Raw genomic sequence first — 20496 nt, forward strand, 5'->3', positions numbered from 1 at the left:
TGCATCTGCAGCAAAGTTGAGAGAACCTTCTTTGTATTCCAAAGTGTAGTTATATCCCATGAGTTTAGATAACCATTTATGTTGGGCTGGGGTAGTAATACGCTGAACATGAAGATGGCGCAATGTCTGGTGGTCCGTGATGATCTTGAATGAGGAACCGATGAGGTAGGTTCGCCACTTTTGAATCGCAAAGAGGATAGCCAACATTTCTTTCTCATATGTCGAGAGCAACTGATTCTTGGTTGAAAGTTGTTTGCTAAGGAAAGCAATAGGATGATTGTTCTGAGATAACATTGCGCCAATACCCACATTTGAAGCATCACTTTCAACTACAAAAGGTTGGGTGAAATTTGGTAAAGCAAGCATTGGGGTGGAGCATAGAGCATCTTTCAAGGCAACAAAGGCTTGTTATGAAGCTGGGGACAATATGAAACTATCCTTTTTTAACATCTCAGTCAATGGTTTTGAAATGATACCATAGGTTCGCACAAATTTGCTATAATATCCCGTTAACCCAAGGAATCCTCTTAAAGCTTTTAATGTCTTGGGCTGGGGTCACGCCTTGATGGCTTGAATTTTTTAGGGATCTACTGCCACTCCTTGGCTGGACAAAATATGGCAAAGGTAGCTAATGGTCAATTTGCCAAAATCACATTTAGATAACTTCAATTTAAGGTTATAGGAGTGGAGAACCTGAAAAACTTCGTGTAAATGTTGTAAATGTGTCGTCATATCATTGCTATAGATGAAGATGTCGTAAAAAAAACAAGGATGAATTGGCGAAGGAATGGGCGGAAGATATCGTTCATCAGTTATTGGAACGTGGATGGTGTGTTCGATAAGCCGAATGGCATAACGAGAAATTCGTAATGGCCTACGAAACACAGTTTTGGCTACATCATCTGAGTGCATTCTGATTTGATAATATCCGGATCTCATGTCCAATTTAGAGAAGACATTTACTCCATATAATTCATCAAAGAGCTCGTCAAAAACTGGGATTGGAAAACAATCCTTAATGGTAACAGCGTTGAGGGCACAGTAGTCCACATAAAGACACCAAGACCCATCCTTTCTCTTAACAAGGAGAACATGGGATGAATAGGCGCTGCAACTGGGCTGGACAAGACCAACAGCAAGCATTTCACAGATGATAGTTTCAATCTCATATTTATGAAAATGTGGGTACTTATATGGCCTAAAATTCACTGACGGGGCGCCTGGATTAAGTGGAATCTGATGGTCAGTAGGTCTGAAAGGTGGAAGACCAGTGGGCGCAGAGAAGAGCTCGGTGAACTTTGCTAAAAGAGGGCCAACATCAGTAGGAGGTGTTTTTGGAGGAATAGGGTCATCAAGTGCCACAAGCTGAGCGATAAAACCATGTTTCTCTTGGGCCAATATCTTTGTCCTAGGCTCGGAGTCCACCAAGAAAGCAGTAATAGAAGTTTGGCCCACCAAGCGACGCACTCTGCAACCCTGAATTGAATATCATGATTTTATTTTTGAAATTCCAACCAATGAAGCTAGGGGTGGGCATCAATCCGGCCGATCCGACCAAACCGGCTGAACCAAATCTTATTTTCCGGTTTGGTTTGGTTTTGACTTTAAAAAAGTCAACAGTTTTAAAATCCGAACCAAACCGGAGTGGTTTGGTTCAGCTGCAGTTTTAAACTTTGAAAAACTGTGCTAATCCGAACCGAACCGTGTAAATATTAATTTACATGTGTCAATAGTTGAGTGGCTAAGTAGAAGTATTATTGTACACCCAGCCACACTGAAGTGGACTTCAAACCACTTATTTTCGGACTTCATTCTCATTCAGAGATCTCATCGCAGCCAAACCCTTCTCTTCCTTACGCAGCCTCACACAACCCCCATTTGAACCTTAGAGAATCTGAGAAGCCACCATCGTTGCACAGCCAAACCTCCATCCGCAGCCTCACACAACCCCCATTTGAAACTTAGAGAATCTGAGAAGCCACCATCGTCGCACAGCCAAACCTCCATCGTCGCACAGCCAAACCTCCATCATCGCATAGCACAGCCAAACCTTCATCATCGCACAGACAAACCTCCATCGTCGCACAGCCAAACCTCCATCAGATTCTCAGATTCTCTACGGTTGCTGGCTTCTCCTTTTATTGAATAAATGGTGGCTTCTCAGATCCTCCATCATCGCACAGCCAAACCCTTCGCCATCAGATTCTCTAGGCTTCTCAGATCCTCCATCATGTGCAATAGCTTCAGTAAGTATCAGGCATCACAGATTTGAAAAAAGGGGGAAAGTGGTGGAAGGTAAAAGCCAACGTACATGCGTTCTCAAATAGGAAATGCCCTCATTAATTACCGAACACAATCTTTAGCTGAAAGTACTTGCATTGCAAACTATACACCACATGTTTAATTTAATTTTTAGAATTATAAGAGCATTGTAGGATCTGCTTAAAAGGTTTAATTACTTGGGTGGTTTTACTTTGTTTGATATGTCAATGTGTTAACAATGCAGATTCCCGAAAGGGGTGGCTTGGGTCCGGTATCGCGGTTTTTACAAGGATCTTAACATTAATCTAGTTTGGCCTGGAAAAGATTCATCTTTAGGTGAGTTTTTGAGTCTTCTGAGTTTGGATTTTTCTTATCAGTTCAGTATATTTTGAAATAATTGATTATTTGTTTCGGCTATTGCAAAATCACTCCCTCAAAAGCATAATTGATTATACAATGTGTGAATACTGAAAAAATAGAAGAGATGAATAAAATTTTATTGAATTTTTCTCTCTTTTAAATTCTCCAGCTTCAACCTCCGCTCTTGTCAGTGCCAATGATGGATGAAGCTAACTCAATACCAACGAGGGATGAAGCTAACTCACACTCAATACCAATGATGGTGAGTTCTTCTAATTTATTTAATGTTCATGGTGTGGTGCAATTTATTTAATATGATGATAGGGTTTAATTTGTCTGATTAATGTGCAATTTTTCTAATAAATGTGCAATTTATTTAATGTGCAATTTGTTTGATTATATAGATGGAGGTAAACCAGGGGGTGGAAGAAGGTTTTGCTTCTAATCAGCCACCACCTATATGGCTGAATCTACACCAGCGGTTGTGACCTCTCAAGAGCAGACTAGTGCAGCTGATCAACTTCCACCGTTACCTTCCCAAAAAAAGAGAAAACCGACTAGGAAACCAAGTGAGGTATGGAATCACTTTGAACAATATCAAACTGGTAATCCTTCTGAACCTATTAGGGTTAGATGCAAGTATTGCAAAACTGCTGACTATAAATATGATCCAGCAACTTGTGGGACATCAAGTTTGAGAACTCATATTACCAATTTATGCAAAAAAATACCCATATAGGATGCCTGGTTCAAACCAAAAGGTCCTAAATTTTGCCAAGGACCAATCTGGAAGTATTACCGCTGTTGGGGCAGCGGGATTTAATAAGGAAGAATCTAGGAAAGCATGTCTTAGGATGGTTATTATTGATGAGTTGCCATTTAGTTTCGTAGATGGAGAAGGGTTTCGTCACTTTTGTAGCGTTGCATGCCCTAGGTTTATACCGCCATCTCGTAGAACACTTGCTAGAGATTTGCTTGCACTTTACTATGATGAAAAGCAACTTTTGAAAGCAAAGTTAGCTGCACATAGAGTCTGCCTTACTACTGACACATGGACTTCTGTCCAAAATGTAAACTATATGGTTCTCACTGCACATTTCCTAGATGGTGATTGGATGTTGCATAAGCGTGTGTTGAATTTCTGTGTAATTCAAAATCACAAGGGTAGGACAATTGGCAGACTTATTGAGAAGTGTTTGATTGATTGGGGTATAGAGAGGGTACTCACAATTACCCTAGATAATGCATCTGCAAATGATAAAGTTGTATCTTATTTGCAAAGTAAGATGAAAGATTGGCCGAATGGAGGTTTGTTGTTAGATGGTGTCCACTTACATATGAGATGTTGTGCTCATATTGTAAATCTCATTGTAACCGATGGTTTGAAAGAGTTACATAATTCTGTTAAGAGTATTCGTGATGCTGTCATGTATGTAAGATCTTCCCCCCAAAGATTATAAACTTTTAAATCTTGCATTGAAAAAGATAAGATTGATTGTAAAGGCTTGGTTGTCTTGGATGTGCCAACTAGGTGGAATTCCACCTACATGATGTTAGAGGCTGCTTTGAAATTTAAAAAGGCTTTTAAAAGGTTGGAAGATGAGGATGGACATTGTAAAAGCTATTTTGGTAGAGGGAATACTCCACCAGTTGAGGAGGATTGGGCAAATGTTGTTGTCTTTGTCAAGTTTCTAAAACGTTTTTATGACTTTACTTTGAGATGTAGTGCCACTTTGCATGCCACAGCCCATACTACTTTTCATGACTTATTTGCCATTGATTGTGAATTGGCTGAATTGAGTGTAGTAGGCAATCCTCTTCTATCTGACATGGCTCAAAATATGAAATTGAAATATGACAAGTATTGGGGATCACTTGATAGTGTGAACCAATTCTTGTTGATAGCTGTTGTGATTGATCCTAGGTATAAATTGGACAATTTATCAATGCATATTGCTGATTTGTATGTGGAAAATGATGCTTATGTGGCCGAGAAGACAGCTGGTGTGAGAGATCTTTTGTTTAAACTTTATGGGTTGTACGAGGCAGGTTTCGTTAGTAAATCGAATCAAAGTTTTAGTAGTTCTACTACATCCTCAAGTATTGGCAGCGTCATAGTGACTGATAGTTCTAGCTCCTCAAGCTTTGGAGGTGATAGGAAAAAGGCTATGAAGGAAAAGTGGAAAAAGAGACAAGAAGATAAAGAGGCAGTGGTTTTATCTCATGAGATAGATAGATATTTGTCAGATGCTGCAGAACAAGATATTGAACAGTTTGATATTTTAAATTGGTGGAGGGTGAATGCTTCTAAATATCCAGTTTTAGCGGCCATTGCAAGAGATGTGCTTGCAATTCCAGTCTCTACGGTTGCTTCAGAATCTACTTTTAGCACGGGAGGGAGAACAATTAACTCATTTCGTAGTTCCTTGAGTCCTACTATGGTTGAGGCTTTAATTTGTACACAAAATTGGTTGAAGTCCACTTCAATTTCTTTAAAAGTTGAGCCCACCATTGAGGAGATGGAGTTTTATGAAACCATTGAGTCAGGTATATCTATTTGTCTCGATTCATTGCTTATAATGTGTGAGTTTTATTGTGTTGAAGCTAAATATATCATTATGTATATTTCTTACATAGAAATGCGAAGATCAAATGCTAATGCGCCTGTGCACATTTTCACTAATTGATTCTCTATTGATGCACAACCTTGCAGTTATGGTAATTTTCTTATTCATTTCTTATTTGGTTAATCTTGTATCCTAAAATTTGTGTTGATTGAAACTCTTTTATGTGCAGTATGGGGGACATGCTGGAAACTGGAAATTGATGCTGAAAACTGGAAATTGATGCTGGAAACTGGGCAGCCTTTCATTATGAACTAATTTTGGGCAGCTTTTCATTTCTTAGTTTTATCATGTATTCATTTCTTATGAACTTTAGAATGTTTGTTTTGATGGATATTGTGAACTTAGAAGCACATTGGAAACTGGACAGGTTTTTGATTAAATGGAAATTATGAACTTGTATTTTGGGCATCCTTTCATTTCTTAGTTTTATCATCTTGTATTCATTTCTTATGAACTTTAGAATGTTTGTTTTGATGGAAATTGTGAACTTAGATGCATGCTAGAAATTGGACAGCTTTTGATTAATGGAATATTGTTGTGTTAGCCTTTGATGGAATAGAATGATATAATGGCGAAATGTTAGCATTATAATGTAAGAGCAGGTTGAAAAATGCTTGGTTTTGTGTTAGGCACAAACCGGCCGAACCAATCCGAACCAAACCGATTACAAGTGGTTTGGATTGGTTCGGTTTTCATTATGGTTTTAGGCTAATCCGAACCAAATCGGACCGTTATTTTCTTATTGGTTCAGCTGTGGTTTGAGAGTAAAACCGAACCAATCCGGACCGTGCCCACGCCTAAATGAAGCCTAGTGTATCAAGCTAATCTGCTCCCAAAATTAAGTCACACGAATTAGTTTCCAGCTGATAGTTCTGTAAATTCACACATGGAACTTGGGGACAAAGCCTTTAGTTTCAGTGAAATTGTTATTTGCCACTTGAATGCATTTGGGCTGCTTGGAGACATCAATATTGTGGCCCAAACGGCAAGCAATAGTGGGATTCAGCAAATTGTGGGTTGAGCCGGTGTCAATGATGACATTGAGAGTCATTTTTCCCACATGACCCACAATGTGCACAGTGCGGGAGCAGGCAAAGCCGGTGAGTGCCTGAATGGAAATAGAGGGCTCAAAGTCAGAGGTGGTAACTGACAGCAGAGATTCACTAGCACAAATTTCATGGGCAATGATGTCCTCAAATGAGGTGGCTGGAGGTTCCCAATCAGCCTCAATCATCAAAAGTTGAGGCTTTTTATAGCTGTGTCCAGCACGAAACGGTTCATCATAATTGAAACATAATTTTTTTTTCCCTACGTTCCTGCACTTCAGCAGCCGAGAGACGACTAACAGTGGGGGTGCTAGAAGACCCCAAGGGATTGGTAGAAGCAAACGAACGGGAAGGAGTGCTCGAAGCCGCTTTAGAATTTCGGTTGCGGTGGGTGGAGCGATTAGTGGCACGCCTATTATAGAGAACGCGGGTGAGGCGTTTGGCCTCCATCAAAGTGTGGTTGGTCACTGAAAGAGTACGTCGTCGCGAAGGTCAGGCTCTAGATCGCCAACATAAACACCCATGAGTTCGTCATCGGTCCAATCAAGAGCTCGACAAGAAAGCTTGACAAATTCCGCATTATACTCGTCCACGAAACCATGTTGTTGAATATGTGACAGGGCCGAATTGAAATCCAGAGAATCCCCTTGGCCAAAATGGGCCAGTATAGCCTCCGAGAAGGAAGACCAAGTAGAGTGAGTGAAACGAGTTTCAAACCATCGCATCCATAAAGCCGCATCGCCGATCATGTGGACCGCAGCAACTTTGACATGAAGGTGAGTAGGAACCTAGTGCAGATCAAAATCCAAAAATGCCAGGTGTTATTACAACTAAAAGGAAAAAGGACTCGGTCCTGATATTGGGATGGCATCATTTAGGATCCATAGGGTCCTAACAAAGGTGGCTGGTCGAATTTGGAAGTAGGTTTGTGTTGAAATACTTTTTATTTAACTTTTTAATTTATTATGACAAGTATAGTGGATTTTAAGGTTTTGAAATAAATAGTTGAGTTAACTTAGATGTTTGTTGGGTGTAGATAAAAAAAAGTCAAAAGGAGGTAACTGAGTTTTGTTCTTTGTTCTTGTGCTAGTGGAAATTGTGGATTTGGTTACGAAGTGGTGGCTGGTGTGGGTGGGATTCGATTTGAAGTGACAATTTTACCGTTTAAATTTAACATAAATTTAACAAATTTGACCACAGGACTAACATTGCAAACAAAAGCAGAGTACAGCAACCATTTTGCGAATTTGAGGATGAAAATGCAAATCGAATTTAAGTTGAGGGACTATGACAACTAAAAAACCCAATACGAAGAAGCTTTGAAATCAAAGCCAATGCTTTTGCCACCTAATGAGGAGAAGCATTGGATGAATAGTCATGACTAAGATATGAGAGAAAGAAATGCAACCGAATTCCGTCACCAACCTCATGATGAAAAAAAGCATTAAAATTTACAGTCACGTATAAAATATGAGCAGAAAGAATTGCTGGTGACTCTGCGGTAAATGCACAACTGATTGATGAAATGAGATTATATATATATATATCGATCTGAGGTGTACAAAGTATTGAAAGTAAGCCCTAATTGCAATTCTGCTTTTTTCACATAACCTTAATTAAGAAAAGACATGGAGTTGGAGGAAGAAGTACTAGAGCCAGTGAGCCCTACTGGTCACTACTTCACCAGCTCTGTGTTGTCAGTGTCGAATCTTGCTGTTTTGGAAACTGAGATTCCTTTCGATGAGTCTCAAATCATGTCTTTGGTTCAGAATGTCTTCCTCCCTATCAGCCCACGCTTCTCCTCTATCATGGTATTTAGCTCTCTCTCTCTCTCTCTCTCTCTGAGCCAGAAATCAATATATTAAACAATCCTTGCTTAATTATTTTACATGTTCTTATATAGAAGAAAACGAAAGTAAAGTTTCTCTCAGCCAGCTGATATACCCGTAACATACAAAAATTTCTCGAAGAATTGGAATTATTTATGCTTTTTCAATTTTATTTTTAACATATATATAATATATGAATATGTTGGAAAGATCGCCTGAATTTCTTGCTCAGAGAACATTTCCCAATCACCTCTGAATTTATTTTTTTCCCAAGTATGCACATAAAGAAAGGAAAACTTTGAAAACTTGAACAAAAATTAATTATTTGAGTGTTTCACTAAGCAATATGGTTGCCTTAGCTAACTTGGAACATCATCACCATATTTGTGTATTTGGTTTAACAATTTTCCGAATCATGTGGCTATGAATAATGAAACTCTTGTTTGATAATTCCTCATATAATCCACCCTGTAATTTTCTTTTGTACTTCAAAAAATAAAATTTATTAATTTGGAAAATATAGGTTGAAAATAATGGGAAGAAACGGTGGAAAAAGGTTGAGGTGAAGGTTGAAGATCATGTAAACATCCCTATTTTCCCACCCAGCCTATCTCCAGAAGCATATGACAAGTATCTTGACGACTACATATCAAAGCTAGCAGTAGAAAGATTGTCACCAGAAAAACCACTTTGGGAATTTCATATCATCAAATACCCAACTAGCAATGCAGCTGGTAATGTAATCATCAAGCTCCACCATGCCCTAGGGGATGGCTTCTCTCTCATGAGTGCTCTTCTTTCTTGCCTACAACGGGCTGACGATCCTCGTCTTCCCCTGACTTTTCCTTCAAGGCAAAGGTCACAGCCAAAGAGTGAAAGTTTGGTGACAAAAGTTTGCTCATCAGTCTTTAACACCCTGTCAGATTTTTGGTGGGGGATTTCAAACAGCACCATGGATGAAGATGATCTCACACCAATCAGGTCTGGGAAGGGAATTGAGTTTCAGCCCATTGCAGTGTCAACTATGACGTTCTCTCTTGATCAAATCAAATTAATCAAGAGTAAGCTTGGAGTGGTAAGTTCAATAAAATCAACAAGCTACTATAATATATATATATATATATATATATGCATTTTTTATTCCAAATTTACATATATGTATCTCTCCCTATCATATTTCGTTTCTTTCAATTATATACCAACTATTGTGAGACTTGTGCGCTTAATTTGTTTAACATTGCAAGTTCAAAAAATGACATTTTGAATTGGATTGTTCTGTCAATCAACACGTGAAAAGGAATAATCGCCCCAAGTTTTTCTCTTGTGATATGACCAATCCATATTTGTAGTTGTTAATAACTTACTAATATTCATTATATAATGTAATTTGCGTATTTAATTACTTACTAACAACGTAATTAACAGACGATAAATGACGTTCTTACGGGGATGATCTTCCTTGGCACTCGACTATACATGCAAGAGATTGACAAAAGTTCAACAAAATCACGAGGCACAGCAGTGGTGTTGCTCAACACAAGGATGATGGGGGATTATACTTCAATCCAGGAGATGATCAAACCCAACAGCAAGATGCCATGGGGCAATCATTTTACATTCTTGCATGTACCAATACCCAACTTATTCTTGCCTGAAGATGATCATCATCATGAATATTCAAATATTGCCCTTGAATTTGTCTCCAAGGCACAGAAAATAATCAGCACGAAAAGAAACTCTTTAGCTATTTATCTCACCAGCAGGTTCTTGGAGATTCTCAACAGATTTGGAGGCCATGAGGTATGTAAAAAGAGTTCGAGCCCCTCTCTTTAATTTTGTCCTAACTAGTAGAAATTTGGTCTTAAACAACACTGCATAGGCATCGGCAAAGAAAAATATTACATTAGGCATCACCTTATAATTACATCGATCGGTATTAAAGAATAAAACGCAACGAATAAAAACCTATGCCTATGACCAAATTTCTTGTAGTGCCTCCTGTTTTATATACTGAAAATATAGGGTTACTGTTTATTTTTGGAATTCTAGATGAATTTGTAATGTTCACCAAACATGTTGCTTGTCATGTGGTGCAGGCAGCAGCCAAATACATTCGTAGCACATTGAAGAACTCGAGCATGGTAATCTCGAATTTGATTGGGCCTGTGGAACAAATGGCTTTGGGAAATCATCCAATAAAAGGCTTATACTTTTTGGTGTTAGGTTCACCTGAGGTAAGTCTTTTTTTGTATATATATATATATATACAGTTATTCTCTTATCCGGATGTCCGCACGTTATTATCGTGCGGATCCTATTGTAAACAGGCAGGAAAACAGAGAGGGGTAGTACAAAATACACTGCGTCCGCACGATAATAACGTCCGGATGTCCGCATAAGAGAATTTCTATATATATATATATATATATATATATATATATAAATTCATTTATTCCTTCAAATAAATAAATAAATATTCATTTATAGCATTTACCCCATATGTAACATAATCTCAATGGACTTGCATGCAGGGCCTTGACGTGACAATAGTAAGCTATATGGGGAAGGTGAGGGTTGCCTTCAAAATGGAAAAGGGGCTTATCGATCCACAAAAGTTCAAGTCATGCATGGAAAATGCATTTGAGATGATACTCAAAGCATCGGACGCGAAGAACAATTAAGGAGGAGGCCTAGGTTGAAATGCCAAGACCCGGCCATCACTAGTTTATAAAACTTTAAAGCTTTTATTATTATTATTATTATAATAGAAGTGTGATTTATGATGCTGGATATTGCTATTAACAAGCAGAATTTGTTAATATTGGGAGCCAAGAGGGTCTCTAAATCTGGTAGCTATAATTTCAATGAAATATGAATACAATTAATCAGAGATTCTCTGGCTACATTTGAATAAATTCTTCACGAAATATCGATTCATTCTGCGTATCATACAAGAAATTAGAATTCTAATTCCAGCATCCGGCTCTTCATAATGTAAAGAATAGTGCTGAGAATAGGAAAGCTTGTGAGGCTTGGAGTTGCTCAGCTTGTAATTGAAATGTTATTGAGTTTCTGCTGTGTTTCTTGTGCATGAAAACCTGCTATGTTTTTGTGCAGTTGGGTCTGCTTATTCTGCAATTAGTTTGAAAAATTATTTATCATTCATCTAAAAAGAAGAAAATCTATCAGTTGTCGATTGATATGAGGCAGAAAGGAAGAAAGGAGCTTAATAAGATGCTCAAGGAAAATGTAACCAGAAGTTTACAATGTGTGTTGTATTGCACTTATGAATATGCTTGTTCGGACACATGTGTTGGTGCTTATGCACTCGCATCGCATTTACGATCAGGCAAATTGGAATACAAGTTAACAAGTTAGCCAGTGCCATTCTCTGTAAAGTGTCCTGATTTGCTGAAACTAAATGAGGAATCCAACCACCCTGCATTCTTTGCTCGTTCAACGTAACGGGTAAACTGTTTCTGGACATCTGGGACATCCAAAGCCAAGTCTTCTAGAGACTCTGCAACTCTCCCAAACCCCTTTGTCATTTGGTTCATTGTTATGAGTCCAGAGCCAAAACATTCCTCAAGCAAAATCCAAAGTCTTTCATTCTTCTTTTCCATAATTGCCACCAAAGCTTTTTTGACAACCTCATGATTGAAAAATGGCATGCCTAATTCCTTCATGCACCGGCAAGCCTCTCTGACGCCCCCTCCAGACTCAAACTCTTCTAGTAACTTTCCAATCTTGTCCTTAACGTCCTCAACTGCCCATCCAGGTCTGCTGCTTCCTCCACCACCCCAACACCTTAGTATCCGCTCCCCAGAAAGTCGAGCCTTTAGCAATGACTTTGCCATTTTAAGAACCTTGCTCCCAATGGACTCTGGTGCCGCGCACTGACTTCCAATCTCTTCCAAGTGTTGTGGGGCTAGGACTTCATCCACCACAGATCTAGCGAGAAACATTGCAAGATCCTCAACCACAACTGGATTATCCAGAGCTGTGTCATCTGCTGATTCTATCAGCATTACAAACCCGTTCACAACATCATCAGCTGGAAAACACAGGGATGACAGTAAGACTGATGCCATTTCCTTCTCCCTATTCTTCCGATCCATTGCTAGAGTTATCAATCTTTTAACAAAGATAGCATTCAGCTCAGACGAATAAGTACTGTTCTCTGACTCTAGACAACTGTTTACCTCTAAGATATCCCCAGACAAGAAGTACTCTTGAATAATAGATTGAGCCTTTGTCTTGAAAATTCTGGCAACACTATCTTCTAATGATCGCTTTTCTGGCTCCAATGAGAGTGACTTCAAAGATGAAGCACACAACCAGCCTTCTGATGCTGCCTTAGAGATCAATGACTGCAAAATTCCCCGCGCATTTGGTATGTCCAGTGATAAGTCATCAACATAGTCAATCATCCTACCAAAGCCTTTTGATACTTGGCTTGAGTTAATTAAACCCTCTTCAGCAGCTTCTTTCAGCAGATCTAGTAGCCGGCCTTCAGCTTGCCTCCTCTCCATTGCCATTACAAGAGCTCGTTTAACTATTTCATGATGGAAAAAAGGAACTTTCAAATCCTTGATGCATCTGCATGCCTCTTTCTTATCACCACTCACTACGTACTCTATCAACAAATTGTTTATCTTAGCCTTAACATCCTCAACGGTCCTTTTTTTGCTACCTCCCCATCGCCGCTCAATGATTTCTGCATGGAGTGGTGCTGCTAAGTAGCCCTTCTCAGCTCTTTTCAAGACTTCAACACCCTTTGAATCTTTAGGTAAGTAATTCATTTCTTTTTTCAGGAATGCAGGAGGAAGTATGTCATCAACCACAGCCCGAGCAATGAACAGTGCAAGAACATCAACTGTATCTGGGATATCCACAATCAAGTCATCTGCGCATTCTACCAGTTTACAGAAACCTTTGTAAACTTGTGGGGGATCAATGAATTCAGCATATAGTGCAGATAAAAGAACAGCAGCCATTTCTTTCTCTTTGTCATGCCTATCCATAGCCTTAGAGACAAGCTTCTTTACAAAATAATAGCTGTAGTTAGGTCTATCAAGTTCTCTAAATTCATTTGCAGTTGAGGTAATGTCATCAGTAGTAAAGTATTCCTCCACTATTATTGTAGCTTTCTTTTTGTACTCCTCAAAGTCGACCCTCTCTTTTTTCGCAATTGGATTTTCACATTCCTGCAACCAACACAAATAATTGGTAAACACAGCGAAAGAAACTACAATGGAATATAGCAGTTAAAATGAGCATTGCATCTGTTGGTTTCTTATCAAGATCCAGGCAGAGTTAAATATGAAGGTGAATTGTTTAATTACTTGCCTCACTGCTATTGAAGTTTGGGTCATTTGGGTCAAGAACGTCATTTTCATCTGTATCAAGTAACCCTCCCCAGGTGCCTTTACCCCCAGAACCACCTGCATAATGATTGTCTTCATAAAATTAAGAGTGGAAAACCACCATTGGAGTAAAAAAAAAAAAAATCAGAGTACCTTCAAGTTATTGATTATACCATTACAAGCATTTTGTTATCAACCAACAAATAACCGTAGATGCCTCAAGTTTTCTCCATCTAAATTTAATCTACTAATACCATTTCAACTATACAAGTAGATATTTTGCTCTTCTTGGCATCTGTTAGTTTGGCACAAATCTTTTTGGTTCTTGAGAAGAAACAGTTTGGGAAGGTTCAATTCTCTGGAATGAAGTTCTAGATCTGCGGATTTATCAAATCAATCTCTTAAAATGAACAAATTTTCATTGGAAAATACGTTATGTAGTTATGTAATTATATTCATTTTCTACTGGATTTTGGGAATTACCATACCACATGTCTGGTCATAGTATATGTATTGTGAAGAAGCCTTTGAGTCCAAAGACAGACCTTACTTGTGGTAAACTTTACACTACAAGATGGTGTCTAAAATTGAAGTTCTTTATTGCCTTTTCCTAGCCATTATATTATTCCAAAAAATATCTTCAAGCAGAATCCATAAGAAGATGTCATAAGTGTAGCTTACCCTTTTTAGGACGCCCATCTACTGAAGAATGTGAATGCCTATCTTGCTTGAGTGGGCTTCCTTTTCCTTGTTTGCCCTGCATCTTTGGAGACCTTGGAGACTTGGGGGACTTGGGAGATTTTGGGGACTTTGGAGACCTTGGAGAAATGTGCAGTGGAGACACAGATAATGGATCTGCACTTTCTGAAGCAGATCGGTGAAGCTCCCGATGCTCTTTTGATACAAACCCATCACTGAAGTCCATTCTGCTTATGTTTTGAACTCAACCTACTCACTCAATGGTTTCAAGAGCCAACAGATAACACCTGTAACTTGTGCGGAATAAATCAGAAACTCTGGCCACTTTTTTCCTCTACACTCGAGTCACAAGCACCAATTCTCCAATCTAGTTATGGTGATGTTAATATATCTTTTTCTATGGAGTACACTTACATCAAGATCCAATTAGCGCCTGTTTTACAAGAAAAATAAAACAATTCAATGGTCTTTAATAATAAGACACTACAGTCCTTAGCAATCACTCTATATCTAACCACAAACTCATATGCAGGCCAAATTCAGGTGATAAAAGCAGTAAATAACTTCCATTATACCACAGATTTCAAAACTTAGTGGACCAATTGAAACTTACAACAATATAAGTGAAGAAGGGGAAGATAACAAAGGATTCTTTATGTAGCATGATTTCCTGGTACGAACAACAGAACAAGAGAACCACATACACTTGCCCTTCAAAATTTTTAATTCGCTACATACGGAAAGAAAACCAATATAATTGAAAACCATATAAAACTGTTTTCATTTTCTTGTTAATCTTGAAAACCATCATATAGTTGTGTGTTCTTCCTCCTTTCTCCTTCACATCACTTATCTCTCTCTTCTCCTTCTCATCTCCATCTTACCATATTTACTTAATTAAGAAAAAAAATACAAAAACAATACCCAAGATGCCCTACGTTTTCTACACAATTAACATTTGGTTTTTAAATCCAAACAAGGTCACAAACAAGATCAACACACATGGTTCATGCAACATATCCAATCAAATTTAACATCACCTCACTTTCTTCCTGCCATGTTGGGAAAGAAGAAAATGCAACAAGTCTGCAACAAATTCAGAAACACAGAGTTATAAAACTATTGGGTTTTCGTAAACACAAAAATATAAATCGAAAAAAATAAGTGAAAAAATGAAAAATTTAATGAATAACCGTATAAGAAATCGAAACCAGGGCGCTTGCTTCCTTGAACTCGGCTTTGAGGCTTTGTTTCTGGGTAAGACTTGTCCCTTTGAGAAGAGTAGACAATGTCAAGAGGCAGTTGCAAAATTGAAGGGCGTTAAAAGCCGTTGGAATTCAACGCGCATCTTGAGGAAACGTCTAATCCAACGGCTGAGAGCACCTTACATTCTGCCTTTTGAAACGGGAAATAAAGAAAAACCCGGGAGAGTCTTGGGTCCGAAATTCCACACACTGACTGACTGCACAACGCCGCAAGAACGGGGGTTACGTTTCTACATACACCCAAACCTTTCTTCCGGGCACCCTCTCAAGCTTAAGAAAAGGCGAAATTACGTTCTGGTGTATGTAGTTTGGAACAAATTTCACTGCGGTGTAGTTTTTTAACGGTGCAATTTTGAGGGCGTAATTGGGTGAACAAAGAAGATATTTTTCATTTTGATAAAAAAAAAAGTTATTTTTTCATTGTAATTTATTTTCCGAAAATTTTAACCTAAAAATTATATTTATTGCATAAAAACGAGTCAAGTCATAAAACAAGTACAACAACAAAATATGAAGTTGAAAGTCGTGAATGAATAGAGGAAGGAACTTGTGGCTCAAGTGGTTCAAAGCAGTTATCCATGCGTATTCAAAATCTTCCCTTTTTTAATATCACTAGGGATGGTAATGTGGTGAATCGGGGTTGGGTTTGCCTTTCCCTCATCCCCGTCTCCATCCCCGCACGCAATATTCAAATCGCAGATTCCCAATTCTTGCATTCGTTGGGGATCGATTTCCCGACCCGCCCTATTATAAAAGTATAATTAAAAAAAACTTTGTTAAACAAGAAAGAAGTGTTATGAATCTAGTGTAAATCAATTCTATTTTCATTAATAATAAGAATTACTTAGCCAAATTAATACCTACAAAAAAACTGTAATATTAATAGTATAAATCTAAATGAAAAACTATGATTCCAAACAAATTGGATCTACTAAAACAACATACACACATATATGCTCTAAACAGGGAAGACACGGGTACATTATTAAAATAGCATCATCGCCTCTCCTCGAATACCATATTCAAAAAAATTCCCAAATTCGTACTCATGCCAAATTTTTATCCTTCATACTCGACCCATTCGCAAGCCCCATGAAACCTAACCCATGGGAAATATTGACATCCCCTTAATATTGCTTGTGTTAAAAAAAAAAAAAAAAATATATATATATATATATATATAGAAATGGATTTTTGGTTGATTATTTTATAAATGCATGCATATTTATATAGTTTGGGGTAAAATATTTTATTTTATTATTTTGATCATTGGATTTAAATTTGAACCGTTGATTTATTCTTTTTTAATCAAAGAACAACTTCATTAGACATCCAAAGCACCAAACTCAAGAGGGTAACAAAACTAACACTAAATCTAGCTTCTATAATGAGAGGCTATGTTGAGGGGTTACAACAATGTGGGGGTTTAGTCTAATAAATCGAACAGCTATTAAGGAATCCATCAATATAATCCCTCACTTTTACCCTTCATTATAGCCTCCTTGCTACATCTATTTGGGTTTAAGACCTTGGGTTGGAGAGAGTTGGTCTAATAACACTACCACCGGTGGGTTTTGCCATGGCAAAAGGCCCTCTGGGTTGGCAAAACCCATCCCACCAAGCATTTCCAGTTCGGGTAGATGGTGGGGTCCATCAAGACTGGGCAAGCCCAAGGCAAGATCAACCTGAGCTGCTGCCTGAAGGTGCTGACACCAACACTGACGTCATCTTGGTGTTAGCAAATAAATTTAATTTTTTTAACACTGTCGCGTGCGCCACACGTTAGGCAGGCGTCACGCCTGCGAAAACATGATAAAAAGTCGCGTATGCCACCTAGCGGCTCTTGGGGTCCGAAGCAATTTTTTTTCTTCATCCAATGGCTACCAATTTTTGTGTAATAAAAATTGAACAAATTTTTTTTAAAAAAAAAAAGAGAAAAGTTTTCTATAAAAAAACCAAAAAATTCAAATTTTTTTTAAATTTATAAATACCTAGCAATATTCTTTACTTTCCACACCAAAACTTCATACAAATTCTTCTTCTCATATCATAAGTATAAATAAAATTAATCTTATCAAAATTAATCTCATAAGTATAAATAAAAGTATTCTCATATGAAAAGTGATTGCTCTTGAGTTGCCATGGCAATGGGTGGGAAAGCAAAAAACAATTGCTAGGGCAGGCACTATTAATGTGAATAGTAACAATCCTTACTTGCCCTTGTCCTTTGCTATGACAAATGGTTAGAAATGCTCTAAGGTAGGTGATAGGGATCGACGCAATTGATTTTGGGTGGGGCTTGGTTGTCGCCCTCTTTGTGGGCAAGTGGGCTGAGCCATTCGAGTCCACCATTTTTACTAGTCCAACTTGAACATGATATGCTATGAATTAAAGTACGCAGAACAAGATTTGAAGTAATATTTTGCAACGTATAAAAGGTTATATAAAGATTGTCGATCATACAATTAAGGAACTACTACGAATAAAAATTTAAAATAAAATAGTGAATGTCAACAATCCCTATCTCAGTGGTACATAAGAGCATTTGCCTAAAAATGTAAGAAAGATCACACAATTTAAGGTACTGCCACAAAAACAAATTAATTAGAGTAGTGCAACAAATTAATAAGTGAGTATATAGATGGTACTAGAATACAAACACACGATATAAGTTGTCCATGTATTATAATACAAGTAGATATTTATTTATATTAAAAAACAGGAAATATGAACCATTTACCCATATTATAATAATTTTTCGGTAACACAAAACAACCAAACAAGATTTAAAGTAAAAACGTGAGAGGGATGACACAATACTCTAATTTTTTGTTTTTGTAGCGGTCCAAAAAAACTTATTTTCCACTCCTCACTTCTAAGAGTTTTTTCTTTTTTAATAGAGCTGAAAGAAAAAAAAAGAAATTACAGGAAAATAGCATCAGCCATACCAACCCCAACAAAATCTAGTTTAATTATTAGCACTTGTAAATGCCAGGTACGTGGGGATATCAGAAATGCAGAAGCCATTGAAGTTGGTTCCAGCAGAAGTTGTGTAGGCGCCCATGTTGTGGAACACAAGATAATCATTCAGCTTTAATTCAGGCAGTTTGCAGTCAGCAACAACTGTGTCCAATGAATCACAAGTCGGCCCAAAAACTGTTGATGAATATGTCTCTTGATTTTGGTGAGGACTTAGAATTTGGAGCGGTGAGATTTGCATAGAGGATTTATCATATGCTGGAAGATTAAATGACCCATAAATTCCATCGCTAATCCAATACTCTCTTTTCTCTCCCCTCACTCTCTTCCCCATCACATTTGCAACCATTGTGAATGCAGTTTCAGCAAAGAACCTTCCTGGCTCAGCCATAACCGTCAGATCAGAATCTGACTGATGATCAGAAAAGTAATCTTTGATGACAACATTTATGGTCTCGGCTATTTCATCAAACAGTTGATTTGCTTTGAACCCACCACCAATATCAAGCACATGCATTTTGGGCATTTGAGCTCATCAGCCACATCAAATGCAGCTCTAGCTGCAGCTATTGCTCTGCGGTACACTTGAGATTCAGACGCTTTCGATCCCACGTGGAACGAAATTCCCACCACTCTTAACCCTAGTTTGTGTGCGTGTCTAAGAAGTGGTGCAACCTCCTCAGGCAACGCACCAAATTTGGCCCGGAATGAACGCCACGAGCTCTTGTCATTCGGTATAGCAATCCGAAGCAACAAGGAACATTTGGGGTGGCATCTTTTGATCTTATCTGCCAAAGATAGTGTAATTGAGAAAGTATAGAATGTGAAATAAGAGAGGTTTTGCAGAGAATGCAAATATGATTTTTCTCATTGCACATATTGAATATATATCTACAAGTATAGGCATATAGCTAGATAGTTATCCGTTGGTTACAATCCCCAATTCACAATTCACAATAAATTACAATCTCCAAAGCATGAATTATGTCTCTATGTTTCCAGCTTGTTGTGTTCCCCTTGTGTTCCCCTAAAACATGGAAAGGAGTTTCTAGGTGGTAGACAAGTTTTTCCATGTTTCCAGCTTGTCTCAAGTCATTGTCAACACTCCCCCTCAAGTTGGTGCAAAGATATCACGCATGCCCAACTTGTCAAGTGAGTCATAAAAGACTTTGCTTGATACGGCCTTCGTCAGAATGTCAGCAAGTTGGTTTTCCGAGTTTACAAACGGAAACTTAATTATACCTCTTTCTAGTTTCTCTTTGATGAAGTGTCGGTCGACTTCCACATGTTTGGTACGGTCATGTTGTACTGGGTTATGTGCTATCTCGATAGCAGCTTTGTTGTCACAGTACAAGTTTGTAGCCTTTAATGATTTAACTCCAAGGTCCTTCAGTAATTTCCGTAACCAGAGCAATTCACACACTCTTTGAGCCATTCCCCTAAATTCTGCTTCAGCACTTGATCTAGCCACAACTCTTTGCTTCTTACTCCTCCAAGTGACTAAGTTGCCCCCCACAAATGTAAAATATCCAGAAGTAGAACGTCTATCTGTGATGGATCCTGCCCAATCCACATCTGTGTATCCTTCTAGGTCCATAGGTGTATGTTTGGAGAACATCAACCCTTTTGCAGGGGCAGCCTTCAAGTACCTCATAATCCGTGTTACTGCATTCATGTGTGCCTCACTTGGTTGATGCATAAACTGACTTACCATACTCACAACATAAGCTATGTCGGGGCGTGTGTGTGATAGATAAATCAGTCGCCCAACCAATTGATACCTTTCTTTGTCAGTGGGTACTTGATCTGGATACATCCCTAACTTGTGGTTCTGCTCAATAGGTGTGTCAGCTGGCTTACAATCAAGCATTCCAGTTTCTGTCAACAAATCTAACACATATTTTCGTTGGGATAGAAATATGCCATGTTTTGATCTAGCAACTTCTATGCCAAGAAAATATTGTAACTCACCTAATTCCTTCATCTCAAATTTACTAGCAAGGAGCTTTTGCAGATTCTTCATTTCTCCATTGTCATTACCGGTAACCACCATATCATCAACA

At 38.2% G+C, this 20496-nt stretch overlaps 3 protein-coding genes across 3 annotated transcripts; 1 reads left to right on the forward strand and 2 right to left on the reverse strand.

Moving 5' to 3' along the window:
* The first annotated feature begins 7832 nt into the window (after positions 1-7832).
* Positions 7833-11197, forward strand: LOC110761554 (wax ester synthase/diacylglycerol acyltransferase 11-like). The gene is made up of 5 exons (XM_021964034.2): positions 7833-8106; positions 8648-9199; positions 9550-9924; positions 10221-10358; positions 10656-11197. Exons 1-5 carry the CDS (start codon positions 7924-7926, stop codon positions 10803-10805), a joined length of 1398 nt encoding a protein of 465 aa, XP_021819726.2. The 5' UTR covers positions 7833-7923; the 3' UTR covers positions 10806-11197.
* A 129-nt stretch (positions 11198-11326) lies between these two features.
* On the reverse strand, positions 11327-15737 carry LOC110761562 (MA3 domain-containing protein). The gene is made up of 5 exons (XM_021964044.2): positions 15383-15737; positions 15230-15275; positions 14172-14622; positions 13474-13568; positions 11327-13331 (listed from the first exon to the last, which is right to left on the reverse strand). The coding sequence occupies exons 3-5, from the start codon at positions 14413-14415 to the stop codon at positions 11499-11501; spliced, it is 2172 nt and encodes a 723-aa protein (XP_021819736.2). The 5' UTR covers positions 14416-14622; positions 15230-15275; positions 15383-15737; the 3' UTR covers positions 11327-11498.
* Positions 15738-18422: 2685 nt separating this feature from the next.
* LOC110761545 (ornithine decarboxylase, chloroplastic-like) lies at positions 18423-18950 on the reverse strand. Its single transcript, XM_088245716.1, has one exon. The coding sequence runs from the start codon at positions 18948-18950 to the stop codon at positions 18423-18425; it is 528 nt and encodes a 175-aa protein (XP_088101842.1).
* Between the last annotated feature and the right edge of the window lie 1546 nt (positions 18951-20496).

Source organism: Prunus avium, chromosome 8 (assembly GCF_965620075.1).
Source record: "Prunus avium chromosome 8, drPruAviu1.hap1.1, whole genome shotgun sequence".
NCBI lineage: Eukaryota > Viridiplantae > Streptophyta > Magnoliopsida > Rosales > Rosaceae > Prunus > Prunus avium.

Bases quoted from the DNA above. Each gene is read 5' to 3' on its own strand.
- LOC110761554 (XM_021964034.2), top strand. From the start codon at position 7,924: ATGGAGTTGGAGGAAGAAGTACTAGAGCCAGTGAGCCCTACTGGTCAC. The intron at 8,107-8,647 runs GTATTTAGCTCT...TGGAAAATATAG, and splicing joins CACGCTTCTCCTCTATCATG to GTTGAAAATAATGGGAAGAA. The intron at 9,925-10,220 runs GTATGTAAAAAG...CATGTGGTGCAG, and splicing joins ACAGATTTGGAGGCCATGAG to GCAGCAGCCAAATACATTCG.
- LOC110761562 (XM_021964044.2), bottom strand. From the start codon at position 14,415: ATGGACTTCAGTGATGGGTTTGTATCAAAAGAGCATCGGGAGCTTCAC. The intron at 13,569-14,171 runs GTAAGCTACACT...ATCATTATGCAG, and splicing joins AGATGGGCGTCCTAAAAAGG to GTGGTTCTGGGGGTAAAGGC. The intron at 13,332-13,473 runs GCAAGTAATTAA...TGTTGGTTGCAG, and splicing joins CAAACTTCAATAGCAGTGAG to GAATGTGAAAATCCAATTGC.
- LOC110761545 (XM_088245716.1), bottom strand. From the start codon at position 18,950: ATGCATGTGCTTGATATTGGTGGTGGGTTCAAAGCAAATCAACTGTTT.